This window comes from Euwallacea similis, chromosome 9, assembly GCF_039881205.1.
Source record: "Euwallacea similis isolate ESF13 chromosome 9, ESF131.1, whole genome shotgun sequence".
Classification (NCBI taxonomy): Eukaryota; Metazoa; Arthropoda; class Insecta; order Coleoptera; family Curculionidae; genus Euwallacea; species Euwallacea similis.
Window position 1 is genome coordinate 653,542 of NC_089617.1, and position 18,072 is coordinate 671,613.

The 18,072-nt window shown below is 33.6% G+C and overlaps 2 protein-coding genes across 2 annotated transcripts in view; one reads left to right on the top strand and one right to left on the bottom strand.

The window, feature by feature from the left end:
• The first annotated feature begins 94 nt into the window (after window positions 1–94).
• On the top strand, window positions 95–1,426 carry LOC136410929 (uncharacterized). The gene is made up of 4 exons (XM_066393304.1): window positions 95–225; window positions 284–394; window positions 457–623; window positions 1,269–1,426. The coding sequence occupies exons 1-4, from the start codon at window positions 138–140 to the stop codon at window positions 1,359–1,361; spliced, it is 459 nt and encodes a 152-aa protein (XP_066249401.1). The 5' UTR covers window positions 95–137; the 3' UTR covers window positions 1,362–1,426.
• A 5,615-nt stretch (window positions 1,427–7,041) lies between these two features.
• side-II (sidestep II) overlaps window positions 7,042–18,072 on the bottom strand; it is a 71,445-nt gene continuing 60,414 nt past the window's right edge. The window contains exons 9-15 of the mRNA XM_066393434.1: window positions 16,323–16,479; window positions 15,458–15,558; window positions 15,202–15,400; window positions 12,059–12,358; window positions 10,658–10,912; window positions 8,829–8,986; window positions 7,042–7,823 (exon numbers count right to left, since the gene is read on the bottom strand). Of these exons, the coding sequence (XP_066249531.1) occupies window positions 7,641–7,823; window positions 8,829–8,986; window positions 10,658–10,912; window positions 12,059–12,358; window positions 15,202–15,400; window positions 15,458–15,558; window positions 16,323–16,479 (1,353 nt within the window). The 3' untranslated portion in view covers window positions 7,042–7,640. The remainder of the gene's footprint in view (window positions 7,824–8,828; window positions 8,987–10,657; window positions 10,913–12,058; window positions 12,359–15,201; window positions 15,401–15,457; window positions 15,559–16,322; window positions 16,480–18,072) is intronic.

The window sequence follows — 18,072 nt, forward strand, 5'->3', positions numbered from 1 at the left end:
CCGATTTTGTATAAGCTCCAATTGTTGTTAAAAAGCACTCAAGATATTGTTTCATTCAGATGCGATAAGATTTCAAGAAAATTCACATACTCACTTCCAATTTTGTAAATCAGTCTAAGACTTAAAAATCTATCAATATGCAGGTGTTTAAAATTCTCCTTACCATAACATTGCCCATTGTTTTTGCTCAGCTCTGTGGAGCCGACATTTTCTTTTCCGATTGTGGTAAGTCCTGAGTACTACAATAACATCATTATGTGGATAATAAGAAATTTAATTAAAGGCTCAGAAGTAATCCATGTTGAGGCAATCCATGCAGATAGCTGCAACAGTATCCCTTGCTCTTTCAGCAGAGGACAGGTTTACGATTTTACGGTAATTCCAGATTATCTAGGTAAGCTACATTATTACTTTTGATCATATGATCTTTGATCATGATCTCTGTTCTTACATTAGATTCCATTGATAGTAGTGATTTGATTGCTAGGGCGCTGATAAGAGGTGCTGAGTTCGAAGTTACTGCCGAATTGAATGAGGCTTGTGGACTACCTTGCCCCGTCAATAAAAGAGTGTTTACGCCCCATATTCCAGTGACGATCAAATTGGGGACTTCCTTAATCGCGGTAAGTATTGAGAGCATTTCGAATTCTTGAAGTATTTTCAGTTTATAAAATACTCGTTGCAATGATTTCTACGAAAAATATTAAACTGAAGTGGCAATATAAAATATACGCAGTATGACGTAGTTCACAAGGTTTTTTGCACTTCTTCCACGAATTTTATCGAAATGCTCTCCTGATTGGCCTAAAGCATACATCAGTTCCTCTATCCACAACTTTTTTTTACTTCTTACTTCTGAACCTCACTTACCAATATGAATGTAGTATTTCTTTTGTGTCCTTCCTCTTGGTAGCATTGATAACTATATAGAGTAATATACTATATAAGAGCAAAGATATGGTTATTTTTTTGGGAAATCACAGGGTCGTATTGCAGAGGGTTACTAAAGATTTAACAACATACGAATCTGAAAATCGCTACCATTACAAACTATCAGAGGAACAGATCACGTATATATCCTTTGCATATTTATATGAGTGTGAAAAGTGCGCTTTTCGCATGAAAATTAAGGAATTATGGTATTATATTGGATAAAATATTCAATGATGGAAATCAATTCAGGTTAGAATTTTCTTGCAGTTTTTGCTGAGGTGTTTAGAAGTTAAATGCTAATATTACTCATTTTTCTCGCGTTTTTATGATTTCAGGGGCCTGCAGATTTGACACTAAACTCCACGTACTGGTACGGAGGAGTGCAAAGAAGTCGATTCTGTGTGCAGTTTGAAATAGTCATTTACTAAAAGAAAAATGTCATTCCTTTTAAATTTTATTTGCAGTTCACCATAAAAATAATGCAGTGTTCTTAAGACCTTTATTAATATATAGAATGTTTTAAATGCTCAGTCATATTTATTTTGGCCGTTTTTTTAGGTCGTATCAAATCATATGCGTAAGAACTTCTCTTCTATGCAATATTTAAGTTTCAAATTAATAAAAAATCAATAAGTGCAAACAAAATATTGATAGTATAGATCTGCAAAATAGGAAGATTTAAACATAAATCATTTGAATTCACAGTAAATACATAAAATTGAAATTATCCTTAGGTAGTCAAGGAAAAACCCTTTGTGGACTTTTACCCTCATCATTAGCGACATCGCATATTTTTTCCTATTGTATCTAAAGATATTTTTTTATCTCGATACACCAAATTATCTATTCACAAGGCACATTCTAAGCTCTTGTACAGTATAAACAAATCTACTGAATAATATTAGCCATTTTAAGCTATCACCGATTCAATTTACATATGTACGTACTTATTTCACGTATTTACAATATATCGTTATATTATGCTTATATATGTATATACCTTTCCACTATTACAAAAAGTACGGTAAAATTATAGGAATACAATAAATTTTATATTAATTGCACTTGAAAAGATACATACAGATGACCTTTAATCTCAGGTCCAGACTTATAAGTTGCCTGCAGATAGAGCAGTGCGAGGTTCTAAAAATTTTATGTAAGTATAAAATACGAAAGCAAAGGTAAGGGGGGCGGGAAAAGTAAGGAAATTAAAAGAACTTACCCTCAACAACGACTGACAAAATCCTAGTTTAAATTCCAAAACTGTTTGTTTGTGGTAATAGAAAATAGGTGTCGTGCTAGTTACGTTTACAGGGAATAAAGCCCCAAATAGACTTACATATGCAGTTATTTCTACTGTGTCAATCCTGAAATCTAGAAAGTTGGAAGAATTGAGCGTAATTTAAATTTAATCGATAAAACATTTATTTTTATTGCAACTAACCTAAGGAAGCCAGTACCAGTTGAACGAAATATTCAGATCCTCTTTGAATTTGACAGGGAACATGCATGCAGCCAGAGAGCTTGACTTTTTGAACAGAAACGTTATTTGTTCCTATAAATCATATTTTCTAAGAACATTTTCGTAAAAATTTCAAAGCTCGTAAATGAATAATTCGATAGTTATATCAGGGACGTGAATTTTGAAAAACTTAGATCAACTAAAAATTTCGAAGGGGATGTAGGTACTAAAACTATATAATTTTATGGATCTCTCAGAGATCGGTGCTCATTTTTTAGGCACCTGCTCATTTAACTTGGAAGTGAAACGATGAAACTAACTTATCCAGAATACCGACACTTATCGCAGTCTTTAAAATCAATGCGACTCTGAACTATTGAAATAACTGACACAAGTGAGAGAATCACATAAATTTGCTTTATTTTGTCAGGAAAGTTTGACATCTTGGATCAACTGATGAATTTATGATTGTATGCGTAAATTCCTATTGCGACCTTCGACCTAAATGAGTTTGGACACAATAGTATATCAAATTTGTATTATTAAGTCTGTTTTTTCAATTTTATGGATTAAAAAGACTAAATTGTATGATAATTTTACAATCAGGATAGATATAGGTATCTGTAAAAAGATTCGGGGCCTTTTTAATTAGATAAAATTGGGATTATGCATAGGAATTTGATTTTTAAATATCACGATGAAGGCGAATGAATGGTAGTTTAACTTAATTGATTAGGAGAACAATTTTTGCGGTGTTTGTCTGATTTAGGAATTATTAGTCACAAATATTTCTAATTGCCAACACAACTTTACGGATGTCATGATATTCATTTCTGAGATTAGGGGATTTTGGTGCGACAGGGATTTTGATCGCAGTACATTATGATTTTTGCTACTTGATGCTTTTGTAGCAAATGGTCAGTTTTCTGTTTACTTGCGACAACCTCGTTTAATTATGTAATTGTGATTTATTTCAACAAATAATCTTAACAGTTATGGGTGTTTAAATATAATTTCCGAAGCTCCTGATGATGCAACTTATCCTGCATTGAGCGATTGCGCCACATAGCTAGAACATGATTTTACAAGCCACTGCGACTATAAGACACATAAACTTAGGGATGTTCAGAAAAATGAAACAAATCTTTACATTAAATCGTCTATTTTCTATAACACTTCCTTTAAATATCCTACGCAAAATATCACATATCTGTAAATTCACCTATGAAGTTAGTATAATATCTCTTTGAGATTCTGTGTAGCATCGACCATACCGATCTTCGTATTGACACTGTAATTTTTGTGATAATATTTCAACAAGAGATATGCTCAGTTATAGATAACAAATAATTTATCTTCGCTATATTATTCTGGTAATAAAAATCGAGAGATATGGATAGATGAAACTATCACCCATGAGAATTATAAATTTATTTGCTAAAGTCCAATAAAGTCAATACAACTTTACTACGAGATATTATCGATGAAAATGGAGAAATGTTCAACATACACAGCATATACAGTGTGTCAAAATTTTAATTAATTTTTTTTATATCTTCACAATCTCTTGCTGTATAGCGTTGAAAATTGTTAGAGGGGTATTTGCTCCGATGAGAAATAAAAAAACTGCTTATAATTTGTTGTAGCTCTTAAGGAGCGTTACCTGCACCTGCTACCATCTTGGCTGCTTAAAACGAGCCTAAATTTTTTCTACGTAACTGCTGTGACCTCACGGCTCCAAAATATTATTCTGATCCGCTTTCCAGATAAAGAAACTATAACAGTTTTTTCTGTGGTTTCGAAATGTTTTTGGACAGTCTTCCCTACCTCTCTTCAATTCCTGTGGCAGTATTTGCACTTATATAGATCAATAGCAGCCTTGTTAATGAACCATCAAATTATTTGAAAGTGTCTAACTACCTTGAAATGAATTTATTCAGTTTCCTTGGGTTTGTTTATGGTTATGTTATATATGTATAGGGTGACTCATTAATATCTTATTTGTCATTAGAATTGGAGCCACAAATATCGAGACTGATAGTAAGAAATCGGGTATATATGTTAAAAATTTTTGCAAAGTATACAGATTGACCCAAAAAACGGTTGAAAGCAGGTACAGAACACTCTTCACAGCAAATGTCCAGAATCACCCATAGAACGCAAGGAGATATATAGATAAATTTGTTCCAATCGACCAGGAAGTGATATCAGAAACCACCTGTGGCACATTTTTTCTTTATCGTTCTTCAATGTTGGTTAATTTTTTTATTCCTTCGTAGTTCTAATTTCGATTTTAGTTTCAAATCATTTTTATTATTGCTTTTTTTGCAAGTCTTAATCTGTCATATTCTGTCTACTTAGTGATTTAATTTGCAGGCACATAGTTTTGTTTTGCTGTTTCTCCATTTACTTTTTTTTTGACTTGGTATAAATTAATCTTTTTATATAGTAATTCAGGGTAGTTTTGCAAAATGTCTAATAAGTAAATTTCTTTCAAATACATAATTTTTCCTAGCAAACAAATTAGAACAATCTTATGTAAAGTGATTTTATCCGAAAAGATACAATAACCGCTAACCAGGATTAGGACTAACTAATGTTAATTGTTAGCATTCTAATCCGAGTTAGGATGTCGACAATTTACTTCAGAAACAGAAGAAGAAGAAAATTATACATTTTTTCTAATTGCTACTAAATAGCTACTTACATACGTAAGTAGCTATTTACACTCAAACCTTGCACAAATTGTACTTCATAAGCAAAGATGAGAGATTACAGTAAAACATAGCATTCAAGGTAGTTTGTGACATCATTCATTGTATATATTTTTAGTTGCAATTTATTATCCCAAAGGGCAATACTTAGATATATCCATACCTCTCCATTAAAAATAATCTAAGTATCCATGATGATCAAGTTACATTTATGTAAAAAGCCGATTCAACAAGTAGAACTTCACCAATGCATTATCCATAACGAAATTGGAGAATTCACATCCTTGATCTGTCCAGAAGATCAAAGTTTAGTTTAGTTACAGTCAATTTGTACAAAACGATGAAAATATTATGTACATATTAGTTTACATTATGTTACACTGTATATACAGGTTTGGTATGTATGTAGAAGCATTATTATGATACATAGAATTTGTTACAACTGTCGTATTTGTTTAAGTAAAGATTGAAGTATTTCTAGTGGATTTATAAACTACGTTTGAGTTCAAATAAGAATGTTTTAAATATAAGCAATTGGAGAAATTTACTCTCAAACGCAGAATATGAATCAAATAAAAATTTCCACTTCGATATCAAAATTACTCTTTTGAATGATATTGTGGGAAATGAAAAACTGACCGTCAAAGACAAAACAATCTCAAATATAATTTTAACTCTTATGTTTAATAGATAAATTGATAAACAGAAGAAAAATTCATAAGAAAATTAATTTTTTTGTAATGCGTTGTTTGAAACTAAGTTCAACCGGTATCACAGAGAATTAATCCATACATAACTAGTTCATACATAAAAAATATTTGTTGTCGTGGTTATCAAATTCAGAAAAATGATATTCAGAGATCTTTTGGTCCTAAATATGTTTTAGACCTCCTTAAAGATATGTGGTAATTTTTTATTACTTCCATGTCCCTAAGATGTTTTGGATATGTTTTTTCGTTATAAGTATGTGCTTTGAGGAAAAACTGAGGATTTTTCATTAATCGGACTAAGGAAGATGCTATAGATTTGTGGATAGACAAGAGACAGTTAGACTTAAGAATATTATACTCACAGCTAAGAAAATTATTTTGATGTAAGAGAAAGTGGTTGTTACAACAAATACACCACCTATTAGAGGAAGCGCTTGCTATTTGAAGAATGGCTGGATATACCTTAACCGAGTCTGTAACAATTGTCCAAAGTTGATGACTACTACCATGGAAGCCCGACGCATTCTCCTACGAGAAAAGAAGAAGAATATTTTCCGAATGCCAAATTATCACAGGGATCTTATTACGAGGACACTCATACGACAAAGACCCTTATGGCTTATCTCTTGAAAAAACAGAGAGTTTTCATAATAAAAAAATAATAAAACATGAAGTGATTGAGGAATGCAGTAGCCACGCCATCATTTTTCGTTACCAGGACATTTGGAGATAACGGGAAACTACTAAGTTTCAAAAACCCAGAATAAATGATGAAGTCTTACTGACTACAATGGGATTCTTTCAGATCCTAAAGTGACTTAATCACTCGCAAAGGGAAAGGTCTTGATGGGAAAGATTTTCCTTATCAGACAATGGTTTCTAATTTTCGCACGGAAAGTGTGCTGCAAGAACTGAATGACAGCAAGGCGGTCGTTTTGGAGTTGTCACGACTATCGTCAGAGTAAGAGACTAGTTTTATTGGACAAGGTCAAAAGGACAGACAGAGAAAGAAACATAAAAGAACGATACAAGTGATCCGATTTGCTTTCGTCGAAGAAAACTTTCAAATCTTAGTCAAAGAAAGATTGATATCGACAGTCCTTGAGAAGAAGAAGTAATTAAATGTAGCAAGCCAATTTAGGTTTGGAGTCTCATGAAGCTCGAGAAGTCTTATCGGCAAACCTACGAGATGTGTAACAATGTGATATAACATTTGTCTAATTCTTAGTCAATCCTCAAACACTTTTCAGGCACTAGCCACAGCATGATATGAATTTTACAAATCGAGAATGATTTAAGACCCTTTCAGTGTAAGAACAAAGACTATAATGGACATTGAAGTGAAAATTCAATCCAACATAATATTATTATGTTGTAATTATGTTACTACATATCAGTGTACATCTAATCTAGCATAGCACTCTGTTGTATTCAGATGTGTTTTCTGCCTCTATTTCACGTCTAAAGTGAAATTAATATATACGCAAATGTCTTGAGGTGATTTTAACCCTAGTTTGGAAATTGATTTTCGATTTTTTTTATCAATTTAGATTCCAAACTAAACATTTTTCACTTCAACAAATTCGTGCAAACATGCTCATTAATTGCGAAACTAACTTATTCCTTTAGTGATATTATGGCACAAAATTTTAAATCCTGTCATTAATAATGTCCACATTCACGACGGCAGGTGTTTCCGCCTAGAAGTCTTTAATTAATGGCACGAGGTTTAATCACGCAAAACGTTCAACTTCCTCGTTATGTCAATTTTTAAACGCAGTTTAACACTTTTGGACGGCACATTCACAACCACGCAAGTAATTAAACACAACTTTCCGGTAGTCTATTGGCCATCAGTCTTTCTTTTATGGCCAATCCATTCAGCTCCAAATCGCTTGCCCTGGCCAAAGTGGAAGAACTTCCGTTTCCTAAACAGAGGTCCTTGGGTCGAGAATCTCTGGGAAAGGTCCCCACCATTGCTACTGGGTTGCTGTATTGGTGATACTAAATCATTGAAAATTAGATTATTAAATTAGAGCGAAATCTTAGTTCGTTTAATATTTTGACATTTTACCATTCATACCCGCTAATACGATTTCTAGTGCCAATGTATAAAGTTCCTGGTGATTTCACCAACAAGATAAAACTCCATAGAAGCGATTAAATCGCGGCAAATCACTGGTTAGTTTCTTGATGTTATTTAAATGTTCTAGTAAGTGTCCAAGAAAAACAAAGTGCAACTCAAAGATCGCAATGCTAACAAAATTGATAAATCTAGCGCACTTCGCAAGACACCAGTATCTAACAACAAAGATGTCACTGAGGGTGTTCACGTTAATGCCTTCATCAATATAGAAAGTGACTTGCATCCACCAATAAAGTTGTCATTGAGTGTGTCTACTTAAACGCCTTAATCGATATAGAAAGTGACTTGCACTTGATGTCTGAGAGGGCTTATGAGAAGCTGCAAAGTGAGTTACAAGATATTCTGAACGGATTTCGAAAGTTGGAAGATAGAGCAGAATCCTTTGCGAACTGATTATGAACCACGAGTTGGTCCCTGCACGATGTGAGTTGCACGCAAGGAATAGACAACTAATAACATTTTGTTTAGAAAGAAATCACTAGGACGAGCTGATTTGTTCATATGTAGAAAGGATGTACTCAAGCTTCAGTAAGCTAACAGTAAATCTAACACGAATAATGATGCAGACGCAAAAGCTAAAGACGAAGTGATAAAGATAGTGCGTAATTATACTTCGATGGAAACTAAAACAACGAATATAAAGGTGAAACTACTACTGAAAGATGTATATCAGAGCGTACTGTGACATACATCAAACTAAAATCACTGTTTCTGGTTTTATCGTTATTACTGATCAAAATTCAATAAATTTCTTGTCTCGTGAAGAAACATAATTTAATACGTATTACACATTGGCATAAAATGACGTTTTCAACATCGACTGTAAACCTAGACGTAAACTAACCATAGAGATATTGTGTTACCTGGCTAACTTGCTTAATTGAAACTGGACTAACGGGGCTGCTCCATTCGTGCCCCGACACTTCTGAGGGGTAACTGACATTGACTGTGACGCCACTATGCGTTGGCACTTGGGGCCCATTAAGGGCTATCAGATGATTATCGCCATTTTCTGCAGCTCCTGTGCATGTAAATGTAAATTAATTAAACTACAAAATTAATTATCGTTAAAATAGAGACGTAAACTGTTAAAATGTTATAGCGTTATGTAATGAAACAAATAGTTCCAGGAAGGTATAAATTTTGCAAAGATTAGAATTGCATGAATTTAGTTAGTTGAGAAAGTTGAGAATCCCTTCACACGTCCTATTACAAAGACGAATTTAGCATCAAGGACATGAGTGATTGAAACATGATGTGGGGGATATCCATTTGTACATTATACAAACAGCCGGTTAATTCAATTACCTCTCAACCCTCTGTTCGTCTGCTGGGATTTATAAACGTGTTTAGTCTTGTGAAGTCTATAAACAACACCCTCTCCCTGACTAAATAAAAGTATTGATAACCTTTTTAAGGCTAGAGTATGTGGAATTTGAGTGAAAATTACATATAATAAAAAATAGTATATTATTGTATATATCAAGAGGCTAAATAAGTCTTTCAGTCCAGTAGTGAAGTTTGCTGTCCAACCGCAGAGTCCGACAGGAACCGGCCGAGGGTCGAGGGTCAAAAAAACGGTTGAGAAATAATTCGAAAAAAAGGACTTTCTCTACAAGAAGCGAATCTGAGTGCCGTAACTCAGGCTAGAAATCATTGGTTCTCTCTTCGTGGGCTTTGCTTCCCTGGACAGAATTAATTCACGTGACATCTTTTCCAAATTTTATCCTAACTATTCTTTTGCTATGTGGAAACATTTTTGTTTGAACTGCTATATCTCCTTTTCGTTCAGTGATTGATAAAACTGCCTCACCAAAATACCTCAACACCCTTTAAGTAAAAAATTGAAAGCCCTAGGGCCCAAAGGAGCATTAGAAGGGCAATCGGGAGTGCTACATCAAATATAATTCTCTTATTATAAGGGTGAGATTTTTCGATAACTAGTGAAACGGTCTTGAAAACTATCAGAGTTACGACCGGTTAAATGGGAAAAGATTTAAAGTTTTAAGAGACTAATTTAAGAATCGAAACAAAATGATACCTATAGGACCTAGAGGTGTCCTCTTCTCCTCTCACGCAAGTTTGATACTTTACACAGAAGTGCGAAATACAATTTTACCGAGAACTTTATTAAGGTCATTAAGGTTATTAAGGTCAAGTGGTACAATCCAGGACGGCATCCAATTGCTACCTGCATAGACTCTCCATCAATTTGTCCACTCTTCCAAGCAATGATATATCTCCTTTTTCTTGAAGCTTAATTATATATTTCCGCAGTCATCCAGTGGAAATAAATGCGTGTTCCAGAAGGGTCTGTTTAATAACACATAATGCGACTGTTTATTACAACTCATGAGGCTTATCAGTTATCAAAGTATTTCATCAGAAAATTTCCTTTAAAAATGATCCGGATTTTACCAGTTGTAGACTAAAACACATTGAAGCATGTGCGTATTCAGTCTAAACATTATCATGTTGTAAGATATTTATTATTTTTTATTTTTCTTACGTATATCCACGGAAAGTGTGTCCAGTTGTATTTAATTACCTTATAACGCCTGATTATAGATAGATAGATTATTATGTATTATAAAAAGGGCAGTAACATTTTCTCCAAAAAAGGCACTGCATCGGCCGTATTAGAAAAATCTGACTCTACTGGATTTTTTCTACACATCTACAAACGTCTTACCGTATTTGGCAGGAATAATGTCCGGGTCCTTCTCATCCATATCTCTAGGAGACGCACTACGCAGTAAAGGTTTTGTGGAAGACATGGTGTTACAATGTCCAGGTACTCCAGGAATTTTCTCCTCCAGCATGACCTGAGGACGTCCCTGGGACTTCCTCACGCGCAGAATAACAATTGCAATGATTATTGTTATGGTTATGGAAGCTCCAATAAGGGTCCCTAGAACTGGAGATATTCCTAAATCACCGTCAGCTGCTAAAAGAGAGATATCTATTATTGTCAGATTGGATAAATATGAATAAAACAATTTGAGGTTTTTCGATTTGCTACTTTGTGTAGACAAAACCTGTTTGGCCTTAAGAGTTTTTGAATTTTTAACATGTTTATCAGATTTTGCTGTTTTGTGCCTAAATTCTATAAAAAAAGTCTTGTAATTCCGACTTTACCTTTGATTTTTTCATAATCAATTATTTTGCTTATACACAGGGTATTCTACTAATAAATGTTCTATTTCCAGATTTTTGTCACATCGTGTGCACGTTAATGCGTTTTTAATAAGTTAGGGCAATAAAACTTTGGAGCTGCATCTTTTCTAATATTTCTAATAATTTTATTTTTAGTAGTCACATTTTGTCGCTGTAATTAAAGAAGTTAAAATTGTTTTTAACAATGTATGTTCTATTAACAGAAACTTTTGGCTTGAACTAAATTTAAACCGCAACATAAAAAATAAATACAAATGTTACATAACCGCCTATTGGAATTTCAGTTTTGCTTTAGCCTCGTTTTAATATTCATTTTCTAGTTTCCTCTTGGTTAATATCTTTCAAACAAATTTCATATTCTGAAGTGCATATGTTACACTTTGCGAAATGCTGCCCTTTTAGTCTGTAGACAAAAGTCCGTGCAAAATTACAAACAAACAAAATCTGGACTAAACATAACATTTGTTTAATTAACTTCTACTAGTTAACATGCTTGAGGGCCTAGTGCAGGATTTTAAATTAAATATCATTAATTAACAATCATCTAAATTGGAATTTATGATTCTCTATTATGATTACCCATTTGCCTTGGTTGTACAATAACAGTGTTTTGATAAATGCATTATCATCTAGGTTGAGATATTATCACATTTGTGCCAAGATTAGATATTCTCAATGGAACAATTAGCGTCATCTTTTTGAGGACAGCTTGAAGTGACTTAATTCTTGTAGGAATTTCGAATGTGACTATCTCAGTTAATACATTCTTTTAAAATAGGGGGCTCCTTTGCTCCGAATTCAATGTTCAACCCCTATAATATCAGACTCTTGTGCTATTATTATTGCACTTTATCTTCTAAGAATTTATTGTTTTTTAATAATTTGTTAGTTTTATATTTCAAAATACAGAACTCACCAGTTCTTTTTTCTGCATCCCGAAACGTCACTTCCTCCAGAACGACTCCGCTACTCCTACCTTTGGAGTTAACGGCAAAAACGACTATTCTGAATGTAACATCAGTTTCTAGGTTATCAAGGAAGAAATAGGGCTCAGTGTATGATGTGATGTTATATCTGGGAATTTCTGAGTTTGTTGTGTATAGTTCCAGGAGGAAATGTTGTGGTAGACCTCCATCGAAGCCTGGCTGGCAATAAACCTCCACCGAATTGCTGGTTTGGTTATTCAGCGTACAGTTTCTGACCGAAAGCGGCTTTCCTGCAATCAAAATTGACATATTTTTGTAATCGTGGAAAAAATCGTTAATAAATCGATTTCGATTCTAATTTCTAATTTTAATTTCGAAATCCAACCAAAAATTCAAATGTCCATTTTTTCCGGCAACAACTCACTAACTCACAACAACTTTCACAAAAACTTTAACATCTCAGGGAATTCAAGAAAGTTTTCCAAAGGGAATTCATTACTCCGTCAGGAAAGTTTAAAAGATAGAAAGGATGGAGTTTGAAATGTACACTTTAATAACACAAAAGCCAAATCTTCCTTGTTGCTCGCGTAAAACATTGACATGTTGGTTTCTACGTGCCTAGTAACAAGGATTATTTACTACTTACATATAGTATGTGCCTCGTCGGAATAAATCACTTTGCTTGCAAAAGCTTGGATCTAGATCAACTTTTTGGAAATACCACTCGCAGAAATGAGGCGTTCAGCATCACCAAGATATAAATTTCGCATTAGACTGAACTCGTAACGTTTAAACTTATGTTGTTTTAGAATAAAATTAACGTACGAGATATTCTCGCCTATTTCTGCAAGATGTTTCAGGGTAGTTCAGATTGCATTTACACTAGCCAACATGCTAATTATGTCGGTTTCGCGATTCTTTTTATTATATACTTTTGGTCTAGATTTATGATGGTAAAAAGTCTACTTAATACAGAAAACACAAATAAAAATTACATTCGAGGCATATCTTTTTCAAAGAATTTCTTTCTCGTCCACTTCGATATCTCTGATAATAAATGAATTATGGATTTTTGATTGAAATTAACACAGGCTCTTTGTCGTGCTTAAGTCAATACCTTTTGGTCTCATCTTTTGTTTCAGTATAACACTTTTTGATTAACAGAAAAAAAGTAATGTAAACTTCGGGAAATCGGGGTTAATTAATATCGGATGTGGATTACTCTCGTATCGTTCTCTTCGTAGTTCGCTTCTCTTTCATCTTCTTGATGATCGTGACGGTGGATTGTTGTCAGATCCATTCGAGACAGGGTCGAATGATTTTATAGGTAAAACGTAGAATTTCTAAAAATATAAATAAAAAGCAGCTCCCATTTTAGCAGGTTCCTTTCATTTATTTGATGTGATGGCATTATGTTAAATCCGACAAAATTTTTTTTAATGGTTTTAAAGAACTATTTGCGGCATGTTAATACAGTCCAATCATTATGCCCTTGCGTGCATATAATTCACACTCCGCTATTAATATTCATATAATATAATCAATTGTCATTTCTGCGTCACCGACGAAGTATCTGTTATTGATTAGGAGTATTATTTTGTTGGCAATGGCAACGCTCAGAGGATACTCATGAGGAACCTAAATTAACTCGTATTATTGTACTGTAAATTCTTATACTACGTCTATGAAAATTATTGCACAAAAACATTAATAATTGTACTGTTGTCAATAATGGGTCTATGGGGTTAATGGATTTCAAATAGGACATTAGAAACACAAAGCTCAACATATGTTGGTCTTGTTATCATTTGTTTTACTTAGGAACATATACCTATATACCTTAGAAACGTGTTTTAAATCTGTAAGAAGTACATTTTAGCTCTGTAGGTACCATCATTAGTACCGTGGACTAGAAAAGAAATATGAAAAAGCGCGCTAGGTTCAGTATCGTATGACACGTATCCAAAGAATCACTAGTTCCACTATAGGTTATGTCTTTCGCTCTCTCTCTTTCTCTCTTTTTCGAGACGTAGCTCGTGACGATATTTCCAAAGTGTTTACGTCACTAGGCGGGTCATATTACTACCGAGGATTATTTTATACTCGAAACTGTTTCACGATTACGATGCCTTTTGCCATCAAAATGGCAAACCAGTCGCTATAATTCGACTATTCTGGCTTTCGTATCAGCAATGGTCGATCACGAAATGAAGCGAGATCAATAAGTTGATCCAATGTGATTTGCGATCAACCGGGCTTTCCATAGTGTAACTGGCAAAAGCTCACATGAAGTTTTTCTGGGATATACGCTTAGTCGAATGGATATCGAGAAATCTGGCTGTAATTTCTTGGATTTAAGGATCTTATCCACATTACCTTTTATAGAAACTATCACTAAATGTTTGACTGGCATAAAGATTATGTTTCATTTTTGGACTGATACGGGACTTCATATAGATGTCCATTGAACAAAATTATGGGAAACAAATGATAAATTGTGAAATCGTTAAATTTAATTAAATATAATGTAACATATACATATTATTGTATTAATTTACGCATAATTCGAAATTACTGATAAGTCATTACGTTGGTCTAACTAGTAAGTGATATGAGCCAGCCATAGTTCTATCTTTCGATTTATATCAATGTTTGACTCGCTATGGAGGCTAAAGCTGTTATGGACATAAGAGCCATTTCAGGCACGTATGAATGATAATCTGTAAAGGTAACAAAACTAAATAAGATGCTTGTTATTTAGCATCAATTAAAATATATATAAAGTTAAAAACTTCTCCATTGCTTTATGTGATGGGCCTTATTAGTAACCAGTCCTTTTTTTGTTAGCTTTACAGAGAGGATGCCAGGATATTCTGTGTGCGAAGGAAAAACGTAAATGTAAAGGCTTAGCAGTAATTATGGTCGTTAAATCGTTGAAGTTATGGCTAAACGACTTTCGTATTCTCATCTTAACTTTTCAAGCCAAATCTAAAAATATCTGTTTTTGACAAGCGTCAAAAATATACAATTGCGAATTATTTTGACACCTACCAAAATTTTGATATTTAGATTTGCTTCAAGAAGTCAAAATGGGAATGATAGAATGCCAAAATAAAATTAGTAAAGTACTTACCAGCAGCTACCACTTGGAACACACATGGGTTCACCTGAGACCCCACAGCATTAAAAGCCCAGCATGATAAAGATCCATAATCTAACTCTGAAGTGGGCACGTATTTCAGTATGCTAACTGTGCCATTACTGGTTTTGGCATATCTTTCTGTTTCCAACTCTAGAGTCTCCCCCGAATTATTAAACTTCCATTTGTAGCTCTAAGCAATAGTTTTCATTCGTAAGAGAAACACATCTATCATTGAAGTATTAAGTACCTTTGCTGGAGGATCGGATTCGATTTCGCAGACGACGTCAATGCTTTCCCCCCGTGATGCGCCGACAATGATGATCTTGTCATGTTTGCATGTTGGCGCATCTGGAAAAGAATGATGACTCTAATACTTGTCCACTTAACAATTTAAAGTGAAAAAATATTTGTACGAAGACTTTAAGAAAAAATTATATCAGAATGTTCTTCTACAAGTGTTCGTTCTTAATCTAATTTCCTGAAGTAGATCATTAAACTAAGAAAAAGCCTCAACTCCTTAGCCCCATAATCGTGGAGCAGATTTCCCGAAGGATCCTGTAATTTTTAATTTGGTTTATAAACAAGATTTATCCCGAACCGTAATATTCTTTGTGCTGCAAAGCGAAACAGAACGGCCCTATTTAATATGCAAATGAGTTTCAGAAAGAAACATAAAACCACTAAACTGACACTTAAATCTTTCAAAAGTTTTAAATTGCATTCCTGACTTTCCTTATATTTATTTAATCTTCCGTTTTTGATGGGCTTAATGCAACATACCGAAGATGCGGCTTCAGAACGATAACAATGGAGATTGCTTCCTTCATCAGGGAACATCTAAAAAAGCTTTTAACATGAACTACGTGGACAAGATTCGTGTACGAGTTGATTTTATGTATGATGCAGTTGAAGATTGATTTTGGGAAAAAAACTAGTTGAATACGGAAAAAGTGTTTTTTGGTTACTCAAATTTTGTAATTAGGTAGATACTTCAGTAGTTCAGAAAATAGTCTCAGTGCTCGCTTCATAAGCGTTTGGATTTGAATTTTCTTCAAAGATCATATGAAGCAAATTCATCTACAAATTTGGTTCCACTGATATTTAATACTTACATTGAACTCGGAAATGAAATTCGTCGCTCACTGTTTCTCCTTCCTCATTAAGAACCGAACATTTGTAGACTCCTGCACTCTGTTTTGTGACTTTTTGCAGTACAAGGCTCTGGTTACTGCGAATAATTCTTCCAACGTTGTATGGGATCTCAATATCCTGGAAGAAACAGAGGGGGACTTAGGTACTCCCGTTAGCGGGAGAAAATCTTCAGATATGAAATTGTTGAAGCTGGTTTATTAGCCAGTTTTAGCAAAATCAGAGCTTTCCATCAATGCGTTGCATTTTATTCTGATTTTTTTGCATTTGGAACAAAAATAGTAACATTTCACTACTACTAATAATGCTATATGCTGAATATAAGTTAATCAGTTGAATGTGTTGTGGAGAAGGTTGACGGAATTTCAGTATTTGACCTTGATTTGGCTAGCGAACCAGTAATATCTACAGTCGAAAAAACGACATTATTTTGTGTTCTAAAAAATTTTAAAATCAAATGCTAGATTAAAAGTGATACGAAGATTTCATAGTTGATCGTAAAGCAGATCTTCCTGCAAATTTCGATTTCATACTTTTTTTTTACTTACTTCATGTTGAGTATACTTACTTCTATCTAAGATTCCAAACTTAAACTATTTCTTGAAGAATATAAATCTTTTATTCAATTAAGGTAGAGTTTGAGCCGATAGTATCGTTAGTCGAAGTTGACTGGTTGACAAGTGTCCTTCGCGTAACCGTTTAAGTAACCAATATTCTTTGACAAGTGCTATTACAATTTGTTAGCGGTAAGTGAACTAATGATCAACTCTACATGTTTGTATTTAAAACTTCCTATTTTTAGTCGCGTACACGAATAAACCATTTTTTACTACGTATGCATCACAACAGACAATTACAGCACGGAGAAGCGTGCATAAAACAGTCTTTATGATGCATGTATGGTTACTAGGAAAACAGTAATGGAAGCCATAATGAGGTTACAAATAGGATAGCTGCAATTATTAGAGAAGTGTTTAAGCCGTTTCTTACAAATGATGAAAACCATTATTCTCGGAGCGAATACCTAAAGTTCGCTTAGAAACTCTAAATGGCATAGGTTCAAAACACAAATCCTATTTAGTAATAAAAGAAAGAAAACATTTAATCACATTTTTTCGTTATTACCTAGTTGCTAGTTTTACTCGAAACCAGTGTCATCATAGGATTTTTTAAGCTCAACCCCTGTACCCGAGGGAATTTTTGGATTTCAGCCTCTTACGTGAGTACTTTCTATTTTATTAAGTTTCCCTTTAAAATTTGCCATTTTAGAGTAAATGGCCTTGAAATATCGATTTTTTTAATTTTTAGAGAGTCTTAAAGTTGGAACTGTTCACGTTAGAACAAAATTACGACCGCACTAAAATTGGCGTTGATTGAGTTGATGAACTTTGTTAGAAAAATGATGACATCTAAAAGAATTTGTTTAAGTTACGATAAAGAAAATGATCAATAAAGTTCATTTTCTTTTATCGTTTTAATCTGTTATTTTAGTTACTATAGCTTTATTTCTCAGTTTTTAATAACAAAATGTTGGCGACTTCATGTTTTAAACTGTCCTATTTTTACGAGGCTTTGGGATAATTGGTATCAGATAAAATCTGGTACACTTTGTGTGTTCTGCATATTTGCATAAGATAAACAAAAAATTTCCATTTGTATCAAAGATGGTAAGTTTGGTTTTCATATGGTAACAAATAAGAAAGGATGTATTCC